This window comes from Ornithorhynchus anatinus, chromosome 16, assembly GCF_004115215.2.
Source record: "Ornithorhynchus anatinus isolate Pmale09 chromosome 16, mOrnAna1.pri.v4, whole genome shotgun sequence".
In the NCBI taxonomy this organism is placed as follows: domain Eukaryota; kingdom Metazoa; phylum Chordata; class Mammalia; order Monotremata; family Ornithorhynchidae; genus Ornithorhynchus; species Ornithorhynchus anatinus.
The window spans coordinates 32072635-32096214 of record NC_041743.1 but is presented as its reverse complement, the minus strand read 5'-3'; the positions used below and the strand labels follow the sequence as shown (position 1 = coordinate 32096214).

General features: G+C 41.1%; 1 protein-coding gene across 1 annotated transcript in view; it reads right to left on the bottom strand.

Moving 5' to 3' along the window:
• SORCS1 (sortilin related VPS10 domain containing receptor 1) overlaps positions 1-23580 on the bottom strand; it is a gene marked incomplete at its 5' end in the record, with an annotated part of 364626 nt that overhangs the window by 176931 nt on the left and 164115 nt on the right. The window contains one exon of the mRNA XM_029080271.2: positions 1194-1293. Coding sequence (XP_028936104.1) covers positions 1194-1293 — 100 coding nt within the window. The remainder of the gene's footprint in view (positions 1-1193; positions 1294-23580) is intronic.

The window sequence follows — 23580 nt, the reverse complement described above, 5'->3', positions numbered from 1 at the left end:
ACAAACCCATATAAAACCCATTCCCAGGACAGATTCAAAAGGCTCTCATTGCCCTAATCATCAGATAGATTTTTCACCACACAACTACCCCTATAAATTGATGATCAGTCTAGGATTTTTTTCTACCAAACCAATTCCTCCAACATAAATCAACACAACACATAGCTTCCTGAAAAAGAAAACCGAGCCTTAAACCTTGGGTTTTTCCAGACTTCAGGATAATCACAGCATAGGTAACAAATGCTTACAATTTCATGCATAAACTTAGAGAGTTATCAATCAAGTCCTCAAAAACTTATCAAGGCAACTTCCCTGGGAGAACTTGGTTGCCTCAATCATGATCTTGAAAATTCTGAATGGTAGCGTTTGTTATGTCAATTCTGATCACTGGGGGCCAAATAATACCTGAATAGATGAGTGAAGTTGCCAAGGTGATTTCAATTAGTTAACAATAAGAATACCCACTTAGAAAAAAGCTTAGCCAAGTGGATATTCATTCCCTGGAAAACGTGTAGCCTAATAAACTTGATATTTAGGTTAAACAATAATCTTCGGGTGGGGAGACCTCTATCCTATCATGGGTGCCATGGCCAAAAAAGAGTTAGGCCAAATTAGTTGGAACTAAATTCATGCAATTCATTTCTAATCAAGCTCTTGGTTGGGAAGGAAGCAGTGCGATGAAGGCTCTGTCTACACCTGCAAAAATAATTGGAGGAGTGAGGCAAGCAAAAATAAAAATACAGTCCTTTTGATGGTCTGGAGATTTTAGGTGAACAGGCTCCCCCTCCCCTACCCCCAGGTGAACTGGACAATTGACTCCATTTTGCAACTTTGCTTTCCAGGGAAGACCTGGCCTATCATCAATTGTCTTTTCTTTACTGGATCAGGTCAAATCTCTAATTCTTCTTGCTACATTGTACTCCATTGTTTCAAAAAAACTACCTCAGATAACAACCCACACTCTCCTCCCTAAGTCCGCCATTTAAAATTATAATGAATCACACTCACCCCTTGTCTTCTAAGGGCCTCACTCAGGGTTGTGAAACTTGGGTGTCAGTCACTTTTTACATCCATCTCTATTCCGAACATCTATAATCCCTGTACTAGCTCTAATGGATTTTTAGGAACCAGGGAAGCTTAGCCATCTGAGGCAGAAATGACATCATCATATATAAATAACCTTAGTCTCTTACCTTGCGCTTGTTGGTGGGGCAGACATAGAGGTAGCTTAAAATTGTCTTCAGACCAACTTTATCATTCAGCTTCTCATATGTTGTCCCATAGTCTGTTGACCTATAATTCAGAAGGAGCTTTAATAAGTTCAAAGGAACCCATCTTTTGGCTGTGTTTCAATTTAATGCATGTTTTACATAGCTGAATGACTCTCTGGAGGTTTCTGAATGATTCATGTAGTATATAATGATGTTTAATTATGTACACAGTAGCATCATGTGAGTGGTTAACATTTGCATTTAAATTGGATTAGTAAAAATTAAAACGCCATCTTTCTCCTGTTCTTTAATATACCCGTGTAGCATAAAGGATATAATTAACTCCGGATAGAACAAGAATGGAAAACGGTCATCATTTACGCCAAATAACAGATGGGATCTTCCCTGATTTCTTCAAGGGCTTACAAGCTTTCGCTGCTCCGTTTGCACGGTTTGAGAGCCGACAGTCTCAGCGTATTCAAGCCTTATTATTAGCACATTGTTCATTCCCTCACGAATTATCCATTGTTGGTGGAAATGACCACAAGGGACTAGCCAGTCCAAAGCATCCACTTCCACACCTAGATCAGCCCATGCAGATGCACAGCCATAATGTTGCACAGCCATAATGTTATCCGAGGAGGGAAATTTAACAACCACCCACAGTGGCCCATTACAGTTTTAACAACCCCCACTTTTAGGACGAAGTTCTTCTTCGTGTGCAATTTCAATCTCGTTGAGGCAATTTCATTCCATTCCCTCCTGCTCTAAATAGGCATGGAGAAGCGTTATTCTACATTCCTCATATTTGCTGGCCAACATCCACAATATGAAGTCACCCCATCAACCTTCTTATTCCCAAGCTATGGAATCTCCCTTCCTTTAATTAATGTTTTATTCATATGTTTCTCTGTGAAGATCACTTCAGATACTGACGGAAACTACTAAAAAGCCAGCCCACTGCAGGTTAGTATAGGTAAGTTTTAAACCACTATGTACCTGTGCCTGATATCTTGTTCTCTTCCAAAGGATAGGCTTCTAATTTTATCCATAAGTAATCTATTTAGTGCCCAAAAAGATTCACTCATAACTACAGTTTTTACCCAATGTCCAATATTACTACTGACTTCGGGGTTAAACTTATATAGCACTGTACCTTTCCCCCCAAAAGAGGCTGAAGCCAATAATAGGATGCCTGGGGAATCCCACCACTGCCTCCTATTAGATGCCTAGTTCCTCCTGGTCTCCGTTTCTCACTGTTTTCCATGGATCATTCATACAAAAACTGATGCTAAGGATTTGAATTGAGAGGCTCCAAATATCCTTAGAAATGATTTTGCCTTCACCATAACTTTAAGAAATGGAAAACATAGATTATATTATTATTACCATTATTGTTAATAATAATATTAAGAGAAGTACCATAGCCTAGTGGACAGAGCACAGGCTTGGGAGACAGAAGGACCTAGGCTCTAACCCTGGCTCTGCCCTATTTCTACTCTGTGACCTTGGGGAAATCATTTCACTTCTCTGTGCCACAGTTACCTCATCTCTAAAACGGGGATAAAGACCGAGAGTTCCATGTGGACATGGACTTTGTCCAACCTGATTAGCTTGTTTCTTCCCTAGTGCTTAGTACAGTGCCTGTCACATAGTAAGCACTTAAGAGATACCATAAAAATCTTAGTACTATTGTATTTGTTAAGTGTTTACTATGTGTTAAGCACTGTTCTAAATGTTGGGGTAGATACAAGTTAATCACATTGAACATAATCTCTGTCCCACTTGGGGATCACAGTTTAAGTAGGAGGGAGAACAGATATTTAATCCCCATTTTAAAGCTGAGGAAAATGAGGTACAGAGAAGTTAAGTGATTTGCTCAAGGCCACATAGCAAGCAATTGGCAGAGCTCCTTATCCTCTGACACCATGGCCTGTGCTTTTTCCACTAGGCCATGCTGCTGATAAAAGAGAGGGATAATAGAAACAAGGAATCTAGGCAAAAAAAGTCCTGGAATCAATCAATAAATATATCAATCAATGTTATTCATTGAGTGCTTACATTATGCACTCAATGTCGACATTTTTGTGGATTTAGTCTCTGGTGCAAGACGTGGTTTGTGTGGTGGTCATGGAACCAGGCTGATCTGGGGCAAGTCCTACCCCCACCGGAGTCCGACCATGTAAGAAGCAGTGTGGATTAGTGGAAAGAGAATGGGCTTGGGAGTCAGAGGTCATGGGTTCTAATCCTAGCTCCGCCACTTATCAGCTGTGTGACTTTGGGCAAGTCCCTTAACTTCTCTGTGCCTCAGTTTCCTCATCTATAAAATAGGGATTAAGACGTGAGCCCCATGTGGGACAACCTGATTACTTTGTATCTACCCAGGACTTAGAACAGTCCTTTGTGCACAGTAAGTGCTTAACAAATATTATTATCATTATTATTTTTATGCAGAGCTCTGCACTAAGAACTTGGGAGGGTACAGTACAATGGAGTTGGTACACCTGATCCCTGGCCATAAGGAGCTTACAGTCTAGAGGGAAAAGAATAAATTATCATTAAAAACCATATGTGCAAACTGAGGTCCCTTCAAAATGGTAACCACAAACTGACTATATGTTCCAACTACAGGAAAAACTATCTCGAACTCTATGATGTGTACTCTTTTCCACATCCTGAAGCAATAATTTTTTTTGCAGGCTTTATTTACGGGTTGAATTATCTACAGATGGAAAATGGTACTTCTGTCAACACCTATAAAGCACCAGAAAGCTCTACATTTCAAGCAAATATGCAAATGATAAATTCATTGGATTTGCTTTTATCATTATTACAGTTCTGGCCTACTTACATTTCTGCACAAAATGGTCAGGTTAAGAAACTGGGAAAAACCCAACACTTCAGAGTATTATACCCTGACAGACAACTGACAGTGTCTTTTTTAACAAGTAAATTGAGCATTTCGTTGCATAAACAGAAAAATGTGAGAGTCGATAGGGCTAAATTATTCCAAAATGAATGTCCTCATAAAATCACATGATATTTTGTCAGTGTCTCATATTTGAGGTCCTGGACCCATTTGAGGTTTACAGGTATTTTGAAACTTAAAGTCCCCTGTCCATTAATGTTCCTGGTAAAACAATATGGCCATTAAGAATGATCTGCCTTAATTCATGTTTCAATTACTATGCTTTAATTATTCATTTCTAAATTTTTAGAGTGAAATTAAGAGAGTAGACAGCATGGATTCTCCAGTGAAACTGGTCCAAGGGGCAGCGAGCAGGAGAGCCACTTCCAAAATGTGACCACAGACACTGTTCTATGGTTGGAAGACAATGTTTCTGACAGATTATATGCATGAGGGTAACAGACAGCCTTTCATACAATGTGTCCATGAAAATAGATTCATGTTCTTTTTTGGCCCTGGCATTTTGGGGCAAGCATTGCTCAGGTATCAATGGGTAATAAAGAAGAGAAAGATGTTCTATGGAGATGTCCTAAGGCTAGGAGACCCTACGCTTGCCTGAGATGCATTTGCAATAGCAGTGATGATTTCCTCCTAGACATCCTCGCTCTCTCAGCCAGATACCATGCCAGGCAGCACAAATTGTGATTTGGCTAGTTAGGAGAATGGAAAAAGTCTGGGGCTACAAAAATCAATGCTCTCTCAGCTCTCAACAGAAGTAGCCTCCACTGTTAAAATGTAACTTTTTTTCCCAATTTTTCTTCAGGATTCTTTTAAACAAAGGACACCAAAACATTTACCCCCAGCCCACCCAAAAAAACCCAAGAGAGTAAAAAAATCTTCCAGGATCAGAGGGTTGGCTGAAGCCCTTAGAACTTACGTTGAGGGCTTGCCCTCTAGACTATAAACTAGTTGTGGGCAGGGAATGTGTCTACCAACTCTGTTCTATTGCTAAATTGCACTCTTCCAAGGACTTAGTACAATGTTCTACACACAGTAATTACTCAATAAATACAACTTATTGATTGGCTGAGGATAGACAAAGATACTCAACCCAGAAATACCCAATCAGAGTCTCCAGAAGTTGCAGCTTCTGGGGTACAGCTGGGAGAGTTCTCTCCCTCCCTACTCACCAACTTTGGGAAAAGTCTTCTCCCTCCCACCCTCAAAAGTAGAGATGGGAAAATTTCTTACTTTCCCAACCTTTATAATATTGAGAAGGTTGGGAAAGCTTTTCCATTCTAGGCTGTCCGCTTGGAGTGTTGGGGTGCCCAAAGACCATATGGGTACAGTTACATTTTTGATGGTTAAAACTGTTCAGTTGGGCTTTGTATCTGTTTGGACCCAATTTAACTGTTGCCCTTTCATTGCGTGTCTGTGCTCCTGCTCCCCTTCCCTTCCCTTTAGGTTGTGCGTGCTTTGAGAGTAAGGGGCCATGTCAGAGGGAATACACGTGTTCAGTATTCTTCCCGGAACTTAGTGTGGCACCACCCATAGTGAGTACTTACCGATTGTTGTTGACTTCAGGGAAAAGGGTGAGGATGCTAGTACTACTGAGCAGTGCCTTATTCATTCATTTGATCCTATCTGTCGAGCACTTACTGAATGCAGAGCACTGTACTATGCACTTGGGAGAGTACAGTCTAACAACAGACAGACACATTTCCTGCCTACAAGGAGTTTTCACTCAAGAGGGGAAGACAGGCATCAATTAAAAAAAAAAACAGATATGTACATAAGTTCTGTGGAGCTGCGTGGGGAGTGCGGGAATGAATGAAAGGAGCATGTCAGGATGACCCAGAAGGGAGAGGGAGAAGAAGAAAGGACGAAGCAGAGGATGCCTCCTTCTCCTGGTCTCAGCCTTCAGTAAAAACCCCACGCTCCACAGCTGTCATGTGCTGAGGAGGGAGACAGGGTGGTTCAGCAATTGGCCTGACATTTAGACTGTTGGACATGATTTGAAATTCTGGAACCCTAAAGTTGGGAAGGAGCTTTGGCCACCTAGGCCAAGTATTTTGTCTTCATATGATTTGATCTGTTTGAATTATTTTTCCAAGTTTATGCTATTGTATAATTTTCTCTAATGGAGCCGTTGCAGTTTGTGTTCCATCCATTTCTACCCCAACTCAAATCAGAAATTCTTGATGGACGGGAATGTGGCCATTACTGTTCGTTACCTACTTTATCCACTGCCTAGTACCGTAGTCTGCATGTAGAAGTGCACCAAATAATGGAATAAAAGGAGAATAAGGAAGAGAAAATTATTGCTGAGAAATGTGAACGATTTTGACAGAGTCACAAAGGCCTAGTGAATAGAGTACAGGCCTGGGAATCAGAAAAACCTGGGTTTTGATTCCAGCTCTGTCATGTCTCCTTTGTGACTTTGGGCAAATCACTTAACTTCTCTGTGCCTACATCGCCTGTAAAATGGGAATTAAGACTGTGAGCCTCACGTGCAACTTGGATTGTATCCAACTTGATTAGCTTTTTTCTACCCCAGTGCCCAGTACAGGGTCTGGCACATAGTAAGTGCTTAACAAATACCATATATATGAAGAAAAAAACAATTGATCAGTGGTGTACATTTACAGATCCAAAGTCCAAGATCACATTAGGTCAGAAAGAAGAGAATACAGTACACTCAAATTAGGGCAGTTCTCTGCACACAATAAGCACTCAATAAATACCACTGACTGATTGATAGATAGTATTCTAGTGGCAGAGTATCATTCATTTTCAAATCAAGCAATTATGTTGTTGTAGTTCTCAAAGTATAAAGGATAACACATCCATGGCTGCCAGTTCATTTGGCTAAATAATTACAGCCTTCATGCCAAGAAAACATTGGCTGAATGTCTGACTATTCTGACAACTGAGGACACACGAGGTGTAAGCACCTAAAATAATTTACAGTTTCCAGAATTTTTGTTAGAAGTCATTTAAATAACTTTATTATTCATTGACATCTTTCTTAAACCTGTCAGAACAATTGATGTTTCCATTGTCGTATTATGCCAAACTTCTGCAAATTTTAAATAACATCACCAAATTCCATTAATCCATGTGCTGTCAAGTACTTCAAAATTCACTTTTCACAATGCTCAAAAGTATAGTGGACAATCTACATCAAACAGTGACAAGAACCTGGAGGAAAGTGTCTTCTGTTTTTAAAGGCTTCTGCCCTTAAATACTTTTGCCCATCAGTTTAAATGTGTAATTTAGATTCAATATTGGAGAAATCAGGTGGTTCTGCTGCTTGTGCCCTAAGGTGCCTAAGACTTCCTATACCAGACTTCCCTGGGTGTTTTTTTTTTTAATTTGCTGAAAAGCCCAGTTGCCAAACAGCCCAGGACAGTGGTTGTTTTAGCTGTAGAAAGTTTTCTCAAACTGTTTCAAGGGAGAAATGAAAGATGGGTAATGCAAGTGGATTCTGGGATAATAAAACATGACCCATGCCAAGCCCAGAACATAATTCCTTCAGACTTTTCATAACAACTAAGACAAAATAATCAATGACTTTTTTTTAAACAAAGATACTTATCTGTGTTAGCAACTCCAGTGTTTAACATTGACACTGATGTCATTAAGACCCCTTTTCTCATCCAGCACATGGTAGCTATAGCCATTGCATTCCTGGTGAAGAGTAAAACTGATTCAGGAAACTTCATTTTTATTTTTTTCTTGCCAGTTTAGTTGCTATCCTTTTAAAGCAGCTGAGCAAATTGTTTTTTTTTAAATATTCAGATTTATCTTTAAATGCAGCAATTCAAAGAATTTCCAATAGATTTCTTTTTTTCTGGTTTCATGAAAACATTCAACCAAAAATATCCTTAGGGAATGACAAAAGGTAATGCAAGCCATTGAACCAATGTCTATGCAGTCCTTTTGTGTAGGTTTACCACTATATAACTTCTCAGCTGTAAATCCTATGGGAATTCATTCATCCAAATAGCTGTCTTTGGAACCATAGCTCACATGGATAATAAAATACAAGATTAGATAACTGAAACAAGATCAGGCAAGCTTCTGCCCATGATAGTCAAACCACATTTTATTAGAAAATTAGTAAACTGAACCAGAGCAGAAAGAGCTAGCGCCGATGTTATATCGACTTTAGCTCTGGGTGTATGTGTGGGTACACAAAGACATGTACTGATGATTTTGGGGGACCTGCATGGCCTAATTGATGGATCACAGGCCCAGGAATCACAAGGGCCTAGGTTCTACTATTAGCTCTACCACTTGTCTTCGTGTGACCTTGGGCAAGTGACCTCTGTTCTTCAGGTACCTCATCTATAAAATGAGGATTAAGATTGTGAATTCCATGTGGGACAGGGACTGTGTTCAACCTGATTAGCTTGTATTTACCCCAGAGCATAGAATAGTGCTTGACACATTGTAAGCACTTAAATACCATAGTTATTACTATTATTATTACATTTAATATGGAGACTAGGGTTGGAGAATCTCTAATAATAATAATAATGTGGGTATTTGTTAAGCGCTTACTATGTGCAGAGCACTGTTCTAAGCGCTGGGGGAGACACGGGGGAAATCAGGTTGTCCCACATGGGGCTCACAATCTTAATCCCCATTTTACAAATGAGGTAACTGAGGCCCAGAGAAGTGAAGTGACTTGCCCACAGTCACACAGCTGACAAGTGGCAGAGCTGGGATTCGAACTCATGACCTCTGACTCCAAAGCCCATGCTCTTTCCACTGAGCCACGCTAAGTGGCTCTACTAAACTCTACAGAGTGTACCTGATTTAACTACACAGCCTAACTCTGATCTATGTTCAAGAGAATGGTGAACCAACAAGGTAGAGATCTCTTTCTTCCCACCTGCATCCCTTGACATTTGAAGGTAGAAGTAATTGTTTTCTCGGAGTAAGGGTTTAATTCTATAGGATTTCCATAGAACATTTAGAATTTCAATACCCAAGGTAAGATTTAACTTCCATTAATTGAGAAAGGTGGTTTTTTTTTAACTTTGGTACTCTAAATTTAGGGAAAACCTAAAATCCCAAGGATGTTTTTATGAAAAATTACTCATCCCCCAAAATTTCCCCCAAATTAATTTCTCGGCCGCCAGAATTTGCCACCTTTCTTGCAAAGTGTCAGAGTGTAAATTAAAAGATTTAATTCATATCATAAATTGAAGGATTCCCTCTGAGAGTGATCCTTTGTTTTGTTTTTTTAAGCACTCACAGTATTTAATGAGCACTGACTATGGTCTAAGCAGTCTACTAGGGGTTTGGGGCCATGGATTAAAAATGGAAGACAAAGCCCCCAGCTCACAAGAAGCGCTTATGGACAACAGGTAGACAAATTTCAAGCATTCACTGTGCACAAGAGTGAAAACAAAGATTCAACCGCTAAAGCAACTGAGAAGCAGCATAGCCTAATGGAAAGAGTATGGATCTGGATGTCAGAGGAAGTGGGTTGTAATCCCAGCTCTGCCACTTGTCTGTTGTGGGAATTTGACCAAGTCACTTCACTTCTCTGAGCATTAGTTACCTCATCTGTAAAATGGGGATTAAGACTGTGAACTCCATGTGGGACATGGACCGTGTCCAACCTGGATTTAGCTTGTATCTACTCCAGCGCTTACTACAGCATTGGCACATAGTAAGGTCTTAATGCCATTTAAAAAAAAAGTCCCAAAACAAAAATACATAAGTAAACAGAACCACAAAAAACCCACTTCTGTGCTAAGTGTGGCTGATAGAATGATATAACCAGGGAGTTGGGATTTCATATCTGTTTGTAAAACCCTTTCTGCAAATGAAAAAAAAATCTTATCTTATATCCTGTAAAAGTTTCACACTCAAATAAGATGAAAATACTTAAAGGCCATTATATTTTCATGGGTTTTAAGATGGACATAAATTTAAAAATGTTTCATAATCCCAACAGTAGAATCACATGGCATTATTCCCTTGGGTACGAGCAAGAAGTGTCGCCAGCCTAACAGCAAACATGAAATGATTACCTAATATACAAAATCCTCATCTTAAGGAGACTTGTTGAAAATAAACTGAAATTGTGACTTCCTATTGGCGTGAACTATTTTAGGTCAACAGTCTCCCACTGCTCTTTCCACGGTACTCAAGATGCTGTAGGAGGAATGTATGATTATTATTCACTGCGGATTTGCGAAAATGAAATCTTTATCTCTAAAAAGTCTCCCCCAAATTAAGCCAAATGCATTCCAAGGCAGCAATAACAAAATCTCTTTACATCAATCAAGTTCATGTCTACTTGAGGACAACTTCAGGAATATCGTAATCACATACTATTCAAAAGCTAAATGGGATCTATCGATATACACCTTCTCCTCCTGGTACTCAGTGTACTGAAGAGTCATATCATTTGGAGATTTTAAAATACTGTTTGTAACTGATCCAAAATGATTATCCCTAGATAAAACCCTGAGCCAAGATGAAGGACTCAAACCACTGTTTTTTTCTGGGTCTCCACACATTGCTTTTTTTTCCTCTGACGATAAAAGAATCAAGCATCATGGACTCAGTCCCATGAGGGGTTTACAATCTGTGTGACAGAAAAGGCTTTCCAAAAGCAGGGGTGGGAAGGGGAGGAGTGTCCTGATTGATTCTCTTTTCCAATTTCCAAATCATTTAAATGTAAAATGTTATAGATCGCAAAATTGTATTCATGCCACTTGAAAGACTTATTAGAGAAAATCACTTTTATTTATTAGTTAACTTTTTGGTAATGTCAATTTTGCAATAGTTGTTAGCAAATGTGGTTTGCCTAACTATTTAAATCAAATGTAAATTTCATTGATTCCCTCTATGTTGCTATGACATCAATACTTTATCTTCAATGCTTAGCTCTTCCAACAAGTTGAATCAGCAAATATTTTCACTCCTTGCTGAAAAGTACACAGTACTCGTGACTTTTTATGAAGTTTCTAAATTTTCCATTTGGAGATTTTCCTGATGTAACAAGTGGATATTCAAACACAATCCTGGTTAGGATGTTGTGTGAACCTGACTTTTCATTTGTCTGTGGTCAAGGGAGGACATTGAAGTGAAACAGGGCACAGGGTTCTGAAAAGCCCCTTCTTATGTTGGCCCTATTGTCCATTGGAAATGGCACGCTGAAATAGGCTGATATCACTGATGGCTTTGCAAAACAAAAAGCCAGATATGAAGCTGAATGACATCATCATCACTGTCAACAATGACATTATTTTGGGGGCACCTATTATGGGAACAGCACTGTATTCAGGCTTTGGAGAATATTCAACAATCCCTGCCCTTGACAAGTTTACAATGTGCTGAGGAAGACGAGTAGTTCGAACTTTCTAATACACAAACTTGTTGTGAGCAGAATGTCTACCAACTCTCTTGTATTGCACTCTTCCAAGCGCTTAGTATGGTACTCTGCACACTGTAAGTGCTCAATAAAACCATTGTTGCCGCTGATGATGATACAGTCGACAAAATAAGTTACTTATGAATTATCTATTTGACTAGCATGCAGTAAATGTTTGAATTTCCTCATTTAACTTTCACCCCCCAGATCTTAGTGCAATGCTCAGAACAAAGCAAACACTTAATACCACTTTAGCTACAAAAAAATGGTAAAATGAACAAATAAGTACATAATAAATGCTCAAATGCTGAGGTAGGTGATGGGCTGACGACCAGGAAGTGAAGAGATTTAGTCAGGGAATACCTGCTTTAGGACTGCTTTGTGGGATAAAGGAACAATGTGGTCTAAGCGGAAAGTATACAGGACTGGGATTCAGCAGTCATGGGTTAATAATAATAATAATAATAATGGTATTTGTTAAGCACTTAATGTTACAAGCACTGTACTAACATTGGGGTGAATACAAGTAAATCGGATTGGACACAGTCCATATGCCTCAGGGGGCTCACAGTCTCAATCCCCATTTTACAGATGAGGTAACTGAGGCACAGATAAACCAAGTGACATGCCCAAGTTCACACAGCAGACAAGTGGCAGAGCCGGGATTAGAACCCATGTCCCTTCGACTCCCAGGCCCCTTGCTCTATCCACTATACTACGCTGCTCCTTTGATCCACTAATTGACTCCACCACTTGCCTTCTGTGTGACCTTGGGCATGTGCCATCTCTGTGCCACAGTTTCTTCACCTGCAAAATGGAGATGAAATGCCTATTTGCTCTCACCAACCTTAGACTGTGAGCTGCATGTGGAAAAGGGATTTTGTCTGACCTGTCTGAGTTGGCTGTATCCCAGGGCATGGCGTATGGTAAACACTTAGCAAATACCACAACTATTATTATTATTAGAAAGGATGTGAGTTGGAAAATCTGTGGGGGATCAATAAGCTGCACTTATTGAACACTTGCTGTGTGCAGGGCAATGTACTGAGCATCTGGGAGAGTAAAATATAACAGAGTTGGTAGACTCCAAGCAGGGGACAAGCACGTGCGGCGTTTCCAAGAGAGTAGAGGTGAGGGAGACGAACCCTTAGGAGATTTCCTCAGACAGGCCAAGAGTATAAAGTGGACTGTAAAGAAAGAAGAAAGAGGCCAGGCAAGAAGAACCAGTTGAAGCCTTGAAGCCAATGATCAGGAGATTTTGTTTCGGGCATGAATTCTGAGGAAGCCATTGACATTTTGGAGAAAGAGAGTGACAGGCATTTTAAGATAATATAGTTGCAGCTGTAGAATGAAATAAAAAAGTTGTAGGCAGAAAGACCAGCAAGGAATCTGTCGCAATAACACAGTCAGGAGGCGATATATTGATAATAATAGTAATGATAATTATCGTATTTGTTAAGTACTTACAATGTGCCAGGCACTATACTAAGCACTAGGGTGGATACAAGCAGATCGGGTTGGACACGGTCCCTGTCCCATGTGGGGCTCACAGTCTCAATCCCCATTGTACAGATGAGGTGACTGAGGCACAGAGAAGTGAAGTGACTTCCCAAGTTCACACAGCAGACAAGTGACAGAGTCAGGATTAGAACCCATGAACCATGACTTAGACCTAACTGGGGGGTAATAATAATAATTATAGTATTTAAGTGCTTCCTATATGCCAATCACTGTTTAAAGCCCTGGGAAGGTACAAGATAATCAGGTTGGACACAGTCCTTGCCATACGTGGGATTTGAGTTTAGTACATGGGAGTAGGATTTAATCCCCATTTTACAGATGAGGAAACTGAGGCACAGAGGAATTAGGTGACTTGCTTAAGGTTACACAGCAGACATGTGACAGAGCCAAGATTAGAACTCAGTTTTCCTGACTTCCAGGTCGGTGCTCTTTCCACTAGACCAGGCTGCTTCCATGGGTGGAGAGGAAAGGGCTGAATAAAGAAAATGCAATTCATTAGGAAACATCAAATATGAGAGAGAAATGACACTGAGAGAAGTCAGAGATGACACAAAGACTGTGAGCTTATTAGACAGAGAGGAAACTGTTGTCTTCAGTCTGAAAAGTTAGAAAGAGGAAATATAACAACTCAGGAAGAGGGGTACTTCGCTATCCCGAGTGCTGACTGGTTACAGGTCCAAGAGCCATAAGCCTGGAATTCCTGTATTCTTGGCTTTTCCACTCACTGGCTATCATACCCTGTACAGCTCACCATCTCTCTACCCACAGTTTTCTTCCCTATCATTTGAAAGAGTTGCTCTAGGCTGGAGGTCACGTGAGCTGTGTGTTATTCCCACCTCTGACACACTGTAATGTTGGTATTTGTTAAGCACTTACTATGTGCGGAGTACTGTTCTAAACGCTGGGGTAGAGACAGGGGAATCAGGTTGTCCCACGTGGGGCTCACAGTCTTAATCCCCATTTTACAGAAGTTAAGTGACTTGCCCACAGTCACACAGCTGACAAGTGGCAGATCCGGGATTCGAACCTATGACCTCTGACTCCAAAGCCCGTGCTCTTTCCACTGAGCCACGCCGCTTCTCCTGTAGCACGTCGGACAAGTCACTTCACCTCTGAGCCTTGGCTTCTCTGGCCGTAAAGTGACAGTAATAATCCTTGCCTCTCTGAGACATCATGACAGGCCAACAGTAGATATGAAAGCAATCCAAACTCTTAAGAGCTATTAAGTTTTTCCGTTGTTAATTTGGAATAATGGTAAATTTTTTTTCCAGAATGACTCAGGCTCCTGAGATATGGGTGCCAGAGAAATACAAGTAGAATGGAAATACACTACCGATATTATCCATACAAATGCCGTTTTTCAGGAGGTGTGATCTGAAATCCAGCATGAACAGAGGAAATTTCCACTCTCTATACGCTAGCCTGTTGGTCGACGAGAATTGTTACCTGCCTTGTCACTCAAGTCCATGCCTCGTAGCTGCTTCGGCGTCTCGGGAGACCTTCCCAGGAGCAGGAATGTACTTTTCCATTTAACCTTTCCATTTTTATTTAACTAGAAAATTAAAAGAGAAAAGCCTGGCTAGCCCAGCTGCCCATATCTAACCCTTTACATTGTCAAAGATGATCGCACACGCTCACTGGATGCAAACGATATTTGTGATGAAAATACCTTTCACCCTCCTCACCACAATTTATCTGGGAATTTCATCAACATCATTACTTACTGAATACCTGTTCAAGGAGTTTTAGGTGCTTGGGCACATATAGTAAAAGTATAATTCAAAGTAGTTACCCTCAAGGAGCTTACCAATTAATTAATTGTAGTATACTATGTGCCTGACAGTGTACTCAGCATTGGAATTGATAAGATAATCAGATTGATCACAGTCCATTTCCCACATGAGGCTCACAGCCTTCATTCCCATTTTACAGTTGAGGTGACAAAGGTAAAGAGAAGTACAGTGACATATAATGGAGGAAGCTGTCAGACACAGATTATAACACACATCGGGATGCTATAAGAACAAGAGGGAAAATTTAGACAAGACTGGCACTGGCAAATGTCAGTAAAAATAATCAAAGGGAAGAACAAATAATAAGCAAACTGATATATACACAAGTGCTAAGAGAAACTAATGAGATGACCCATTCATGAGGATGGGGACCTCATGGTCACTGTGAAAGCAGGAGTATTTTAAGAGGTGCTTGAAGGTGGGTAGGAAGGTGATTTGGAAGATTTGCTTCAATTAATATCTAGCAGAGATAAGGAATAGTTCCTTAAACACAGACTAAATATCCTAACTAACCCAAAGAAGGCCAGAGAAACAGAGGATTGGATGTTCCAAAGCATTCTTGTACAGTTACCCTTCTGTTGTAACTTTCCAAATACAGTTACAAGACTCTCACTGAAAATTAGCTGTATTTCTGGAGGACGGTCCAAGAACCTGTCCTACCCCCAACTTGTAATGGTCTGTGATTGTGTTTGTGAGCTCACGTGTGCAGTCTCACTTATTACTGCGAGTCTCATGCTGTATGTCACGATCATTGAATTGTTTCACCTCCTCTGTCTATAGTGTAACCTCCTAAAGGTCAGGTAACTTCTTTCTCTGAAGCCGTGATAAACTCAGAATCTAATGTGGGCAGCAAAGACCAGAACAGCTATCAAAGCAACCATCCGTTGACGGCATAACATCGACCCTACGGTGTGGACACGTGTCACAAAGGAGTTAAGCTCATTAAAAAAAGAAAAAAAACCTTTAAAATGACCATCTGAAAGTGATGCATCCCTGCCAGCAACTCATTCATTGCACTCTGACCTTGGCAGGAACATAACTGGCAGGGACTGAACAGTAGGATTGGCGCATGCAAGCTAGCAGCATATTTAATTCTTTGTGCAGTTTTTCAGTCTTGAAGTCTTAGGACCATGAGGCATCTTACTTGACTCTCACAGAGACACCACTGTCACTGTGTATGTAGCATTGTACTTGGCCCACGGGAGAGTATAATGAAACTACGACTTAGCTCCATTCTTCTAATAACAATAATAATTACAGTATTTGTTAAGCACTTACTAAGTGCCAGGCCCTGTACAGTACACTGAGGTGAATACAAGTCATTTGGGTTGGACACAGTCCCTGTCTCACTTGGGGCTCAGAGTCTCAATTCTCATTTTCCAAATAAGGTAACTGGAACATAGAAAAGTTAAGTGTCTTCCCCAAGGTCGCATAGCAGACAAATGGCAGAGCCAGAATTAAAACCCGTGACCTAACTTCCAGGCCTGTGCTCTATCTACTACGCCATGCCACTTCCCTAATAATAACTGCATTTGTTAAGCCCGTACTATATGCCAAGAACTGTTCATTCATTCAATCATATTTATTGAGTGTTTCCTGTTTGCAGAGCACTGTCCTAAGCACTTGAGCAAGTACAACAATAGACACGTTCCCCGCCCACAGTGAGCTTAGGTCTGGGGTAATACAAACTAATCAGGTTGGACACAATCCCTTCCCCAGATGGGGCTCACAGTCTTAATCCCCGTTTTCCCGAGAAGGTAACTGGGGCACAGAGAAGTTAAGTGTCTTGCCCAAGGTCACACAGCAGGCAAATGTCTGAGCAGGGATTAGAACTCAGGGCCCCTGACTCCTAGGCCTGTGGTCTATCCCCTAAGCCATGCTGCTTCCAACCCAGACATACTCCAGGCTAGTTCCACAAGCACCAGAGAAGAGTTCCATAGGCACACATATCCACTCTCTCTTTCTCTCATATCTAGGTGCTTGATGACCTTGAAGTAAGGAATATTTTGCTGCCAGTCATCCTTACACTAACCCCTGGCTGTGCAATTCATAAGCAATTCCAAAAAGCAATAGAATATTGCACTCATATCCGAAGTAAGCATATAACTTTCACACGAATACAGTGTGGACTTTAAGGTCCAAACAATATCTCCCAGTCTGACGCATCTCATCTCTCACTATATCCAAGGCCATGCCAAGTAACCTAATTTGCCAGTCCACGGAGTTGTTTACCATCTCCGAACCACCACCTATGCCATTCCATCCCTCTGGAACCACTTCTCCCTTTCTCTACTCCAAACCACTGTGCATCCTTTTTTCAAAATTCCACCCAGAATCAATTCCTCCACAAAGCCTTTGTACATTAGCCCCAAGTAGCTCCACATGCTGAAGTCATGCCAAGAATTGGCCTCAAATCTCACCCTCCCTACCCTCCTAAATGCCTAGCAGTTACACACTAACAAAGTAAAATGTTTAGAATACCACTACTTCCTCAAGTATATTTCTGTGGGGAACCTGGGTAAACAGTTGACCTAATAGGTGATCTAGAGTAAATCTCTTACCCTCTCTAGGTTTTGCTGTTTTCATTTGTGCAGCCAGCTCAAAAATGCTAAGTAACTGCAGCGATGTTGGAAGCAATAACTAATCAAAATACTTGTAAAAATCTCTGGCGTTATGGAAGGCTTCATAAATATTTTGCAATCTAATGGGATCACGGCACCCCCAAGGCCACAGGAAGCTTGCTTTTTCATCGTCCTATGGATCCGAGCACAGTGAAACAAATAAAGTTTTGCAGCTCTGTGCTTAGTGGAGGTGTCATCTCTTCCTAAGAATCAGGGATGTTGCTAAGGGGTTTTGCTTGAAGGGGTGGGGATAAAATAAATGAACTTTCTATGATTCCCAGATCTAGATTCTCTGATTCCTTATTAATAGAAAGAGGCAAGAAATTTGACTACCTGGGATCAGTGCTCTGCCCAAATAGCCCCTCAACCACAGATGCCCTCAGTCAAGGATTCACCTCTTCCACAAAGGCTTTTTAAATAATAATAGTAATGATGCTATTTGTTAAGCACTTCCTATGTGCCAAGTAATGTTCTAAGGACTGGGGTAGATACAAAGTAATCAGGTTGTCCCATGTGGGGCTCACAGTCTTAATCCCCATTTTTCAGATGAGGTAACTGAAGCATAGAGAAGTTAAGTGGCTTGCCCAAAGTCACACAGCAGAGAAGTGGCGGAACCCAGGATTAGAACTCACAACCTCTGACTTCCAAGCCCATGCTCTTTCCACTAAGACAAGCTGCTGCTTTTAAACTAACCTTGGAGGCACATGCAAGCATCCCTCTCTCTCTCTCTCTCTCTCTCTCTCTCTCTCTCACACACACACACACACACACCCCCACAAAGAGAAACTTTCCATGCCAATCATTTGACACCTGAAAAGATTTTGCTATCAGTACATTTTGGAGGTAGAAGCAATCATCTGCTGCACTAAAACAGATAATACAACATAATCCAGGCTGCTATTTAACTCAAGCTTCTGTTTATCCTAATCTCAGTTAGATCCCCTGATGCTAGTGACTTTCTCAGCCATTCCTTTCTCTAAATTCCTTTTGTTCTAGAGATTGGATGTCCCTGAGCCACTTGCGATAAGCAAACGTCCCAGTGTATACTGCTCCTTTGACATGAACTGGGTGTTTTTTAATCAACATGAATAATTCAACAGAGCATTATTTGTGTTTTATTATCATTATTTTGTACATCAACCAGAGCTGCAGGGACAAAGTTATGGGCCACTTTTTTTTTTTGGTGGTGAAGCCGGGGGAGGGTCGGGGAAGCATTTATATCGCTATGTATCCAAGGGATCCACTGGGTTATAAAACTATTTATAGGGACTATTGAGAGAAGAAATGAAAATCAGTAATTTGTTCCCTTGACATCTAACCTTAGGTCAACTTTGTTACGTGAAGAAGGATATTCCCTGGAAATGAAATGAAAGGGAAGATTAATACCGTCTTGGGTGCTAAGGGAAAACAGCTTCTCTCACCTACTCCAAAGAAAAATGGAAACACAATCTGAGATAAGCCTGAAGAGAACCAGGAGGTGCCAGGGGGAGTCATTCAGGGGTCTATTAAGAGAATTGAATCACTGGTGTGCCTGGCTCAGAACCCCGAAGTCTAATGATCTCCAATGATCTCCTTGCTGTGCCATGTTCAGAAATGATCTTGATCACTCAGTCTCTTGCCTTCCCCTGACAGTATTCTCTCTCAGTACACTTAGTGCAAATGACAGGCAGTCAGTCAAGTAATTGCACTGACGCCACCACTAAGCATGCTCATCCACACAAGAGGCAGAAGATTTTAAGTCTGAAAGTGCCCTTGCTCATGTTTCCTTCCGAATGTATCCTAGTGTTTCCATTTGTTGCCTTGGGCCACTGACAGTATCGTTTTCTCGTGAGTGAGCTGGGAAGACCAATAAGGAATGGTCAGTTCCTGTTCCAGTACTGTCTCAGAAGTGGCGCTCATTGTTTGTAGGACCCGGTCCTGTTTATCAAGTCTCATGATCCTCTCTAAGCTCCTGCTCAGAAGGAGTCAGACAGGGATCCCTTTCTTGATGGCGGTGATCATGCTGCCCTGTTTCCTGAGGTTGACTCCCAACTTCAGTCGCCACGCCACAATGCTTGATGCTGCACCTCACTATATCCTGCTTTTGGCAGCGTGGCTCAGTGGAAAGAGCCCGGGCTTGGGAGTCAGAGGTCATGAGTTCGAATCCCACCTCTGCCACTTGTCAGCTGTGTGACTTTGGGCAAGTCACTAAACTTCTCTGTGCCTCAGTTCCCTCATCTGTAAAATGGGGATTAAGACTGTGAGCCTCACGTGGGACAACCTGATTACCCTGTATCTACCCCAGTGCTTAGAACAGTGCTCTGCACATAGTAAGTGCTTAACAAATACCAACATTATCGATTAGACTGTAAGCCCGTCATTGGGCAGGGATTGTCTATCTGTTGCCGAATCGTACAGTCCAAGCGCTTAGTACAGTGAGTGCTCTGCTCATAGTAAGCGCTCAATAAATACTATTGAATGAATGAATGAATAAGTTATTTTAAGAACTGTCTGCCCCCATCTACACTCGTAAGCTCCTTGTGGGTAGGGAAGGTACCTACCAACTCTTTTATATTGTACTCTCCCAAGCACTTAGTAGAGTACTCTGTGCCTCATAAATGCTCAATAAATAACACTGGCTCAGTGACTGCTCTCGGTTGCTGCATTTTGACTCATCATGCAGCAGCAGTTGGGTTTCCTACTATCGTTAATGCTACACATTTATTGCACACAGCAAACTATACTGCAGGAAGTATTCCTCTAACAGAAACTTTGACCTGGATCTCATTCCTTCTGAACCTGTCTTGGCACTTGATATTGACAACGGCATGTAGCAGGAGCTGTTGATAAATGATGATCTCTGGTTATGTATCTAGGGTTTCCACGAGGCAGCTTGATACATTGCCCCAGTTTTCTCCTAGCTTATCACTGGGCCACAGAACTGGGCTGACTCTGATAAGTGATTCCCAATCACCTGCATGTAGTTTTCTGGCAGTGACACATCCTATAGCAAATGCTGAGGGACCAGCCCTAGGATTGTCAGTATTAACTTACAGAGTTGGAGTAGTTTCCTGGAAAGCTGGAAAAGGAACTCCAACCCCAGGGACCAGGTCTCTTCCTGCATCCTTCAGCACTGCTGCATAAAATACTTTCGGCAAGACCATGTCTAGCCGGAGTTCTGTTTTATCCCATTAGCAAGGAGGAACTAATAACTTCAGTTCTGATCTGCCTGGCTGTTTCCACCGTGGAATAACTTCAGGATTTCAATTAAATTCTCAAGGCAAACAAATTTCCTTTGTTGCTGCCGGAGCCCAGGTCTACCAATATAACATGAGACTTATGAAAAGAGTACAGAGGCTTGATTTTGCTCTGAGCATTTTTCCTTTAATTGATGTGCTGCAAGGTGACACTTTGGTCTTCTGTTGACATTTGGGGAGCACATAGTTAACACTCTCTTTCATTCATTGACCCTGGAGGGCCTTGGCTAGGTTCTTGCCTTCAATGAATAAAGGGAGGTGTCATCATGATAGAAACCAATTGCTGTTCTTTCAGATTTCTTTTTGAAGATGGTGATATGTAAGATTTTATGGCATCTCAGACTCGACTTAAAAAAAAAAAGTGGCAAAGCAATCCCTTTCCTCCTGATCTTAGTATAAATGCCATCTTGCCCACGTGTTTAACCAATATCTTGGCTCCGACTGTGGTACTGACTTAGAAGTTGTAATGAGGACTAAGACTACCACCAATCAACCAGTGGTATTCATGGAGTGCTTATTGTGCGCAGAGCATTGTATCAATCAATTGTATTTATTGAGCACTTACTATGTATAGAGCACCGACTAAGTGCTTGGAAAAGTAAAACTAAATTAGTAGATATATTCCCTTCCCATAAGGAACTTAGTGTCTAGAGGGGGAGACAGATATTAATATGAAGGGATAATTCATTTATAATTATGTAATTTAAGGATATATACAGAAGTGCTGTGAAGTTAGGGCGAGTATCAAATCTCTAAAGATAATAGATTGTACTAACTGTACTAAGTGTTTGGGAGTGTACAATACAGAGTTGGTAGACATGTTCCCTGCATGCTGATAGGCTTTCTATGCTTTGTAGAATCTTATTGTCACAAGTATATTCTGGGTTCATTCAAAAGAGTGTTGAAGTTTGATATTTCCGCTGGATTCCCAGCTTGACTGGGATAATGATGGGATCATCTTCACTTTCAGTAGGGCTGTGGGGTTACAAAACGTCATTTGATACAATGCTTATTTTGAAGCAAGCAGTTCTTTACTCTGAGTCATTTTGTTCAAAACACTCTTGACAGTATCAGCTAATTTGTCCAGAATTTTCACTGTTGCCAAGTAAACAACCACTGAACACACTCATTTGCTGTTGACGCTAGCGAATTTGTAGAAGGAAGATTTTTTGATTTTTGTTGTTGTTGTTGTTAACACTTCTGCCTGGCTCCTTAGAGTTGTGTATGTTCTTCAGCAATCTACCACTGAGCTGATTTAGTGGTATGGAAGCTTATTTCAATGCTTTGCACTGAAATTGTGTGTTTGGAGCATATTAGATCATGGCAAATCTAATACTCAGTTCCATACACGGCTTCCTCAATCTAACTCCTCTACCTCCTGCTCTGTGATGTAACAGCAGGAAATATTGATATCAAGACATTTTTTTCATTCAGTATAAGATAATGTAGGAAATTACAGGCTGATGTTTCCCATATTGAGTGAGAGAAGACCACTGCTGTTTCAGCTCTGTAATCCTCTGTGGTGCAACAGTGCTTGTTTTCTATCAATCATATTTATTGAGCGCTTACTGTGTGCAGAGCACTATACCAAGCCCTCGGGAGAATACAATATAACACACACATTCCCTGCCCACAGTGAACTTACAGTCTGTATTTCATCATCACTACCACCCTGGGCATTCACACTCCTTGACTATCAGCTTGTCAATCGGTAAAATAGCTGGATCAGACCCGACAAACTCTAGCCCCCTCACTGGATGTCTCAGTTAGGCTTATTCTGGAGGGTAAGGCATTCTGGGAAGACCATCCCTCTGGCCTTCCCAGCTCCTAACCAAATTTACAGGATTCCCTAAAACAAGACAATGGATTTTCTTTCAAAAGCATCCCCGTGTCTGAACCACAGGTACCTGGCTGCAGCTCCACCTCAGATCTGGTGAGACCCTTGGATCCCAAAATATATGTGCCTAGACTTTAAATGGGTGTAAGAATAGGATGGACAAGCCATCCTCTTTCCAAATGGATTAGGTGTAGTCCTACCTAGAGGCAGGGAGTTAGTCTGTTGTGCTCCCTTCTGGCTATAAGATTACATGAAATTGAACATAAGAAGCTACCCTCACTGATAATTATCAAAGGCCAAAAGAGAAACTCAATATGTTTTCCTGAATTTGCTCGAGATAATCATATTGAGCAGATATCTTCTTTTGAACAAGAATCATTGCCATTTCAAAAGAATGCAGAAGGTTTTAATTTTTGACTTGATTTTCCAAGGACAATTTGAATGTATTCAGTAGTTGTTCATAGGTGTCTGTGTGTCCAGTACTGTACTGGGTCCTTGGGAGAATTAAATACACTACATACCCCCTGCATTCTAGGAGCTTATACTTGAATGCTAGACTGGAAGCCTAACTACACCTTGCAAATAGGATTGCTGTAGGATTGAAGGTCATAATTTTAATCTAAGAAACGTATTGGGTATGAAAACCTATACAAAGTGCATGCATTACATTGCTCTTCCTTTCCATTTTTCTCATTTATTAAAGACACAATAATTTTGATGCATCAGTATGTTTAGGTATGTCAGTACCTTGGTATGCTGATAGATACCTCAGTTCCCATGATGTACTCAAAAGTGTCCCACCACAACCTCTCCCCATCTCATGCACGCACACATACACACACACACACTCATTCATTCGTGTTTCACACATATAAAATCATTTCCACCATCATTCCCATTTCCAAAGTCCAAGAGCCCTAAAACCTTAGAAAAGCAGCATGGTGCAGTGGAAAGACCACGAGGAGTCAGAGGACCTGGGTTCTAATCTCTGCTCTTTCAATTGCTTACGGTGTAACCTTCAGCAAGTCATGAACTACTCTGGGCTCAGTTTCCT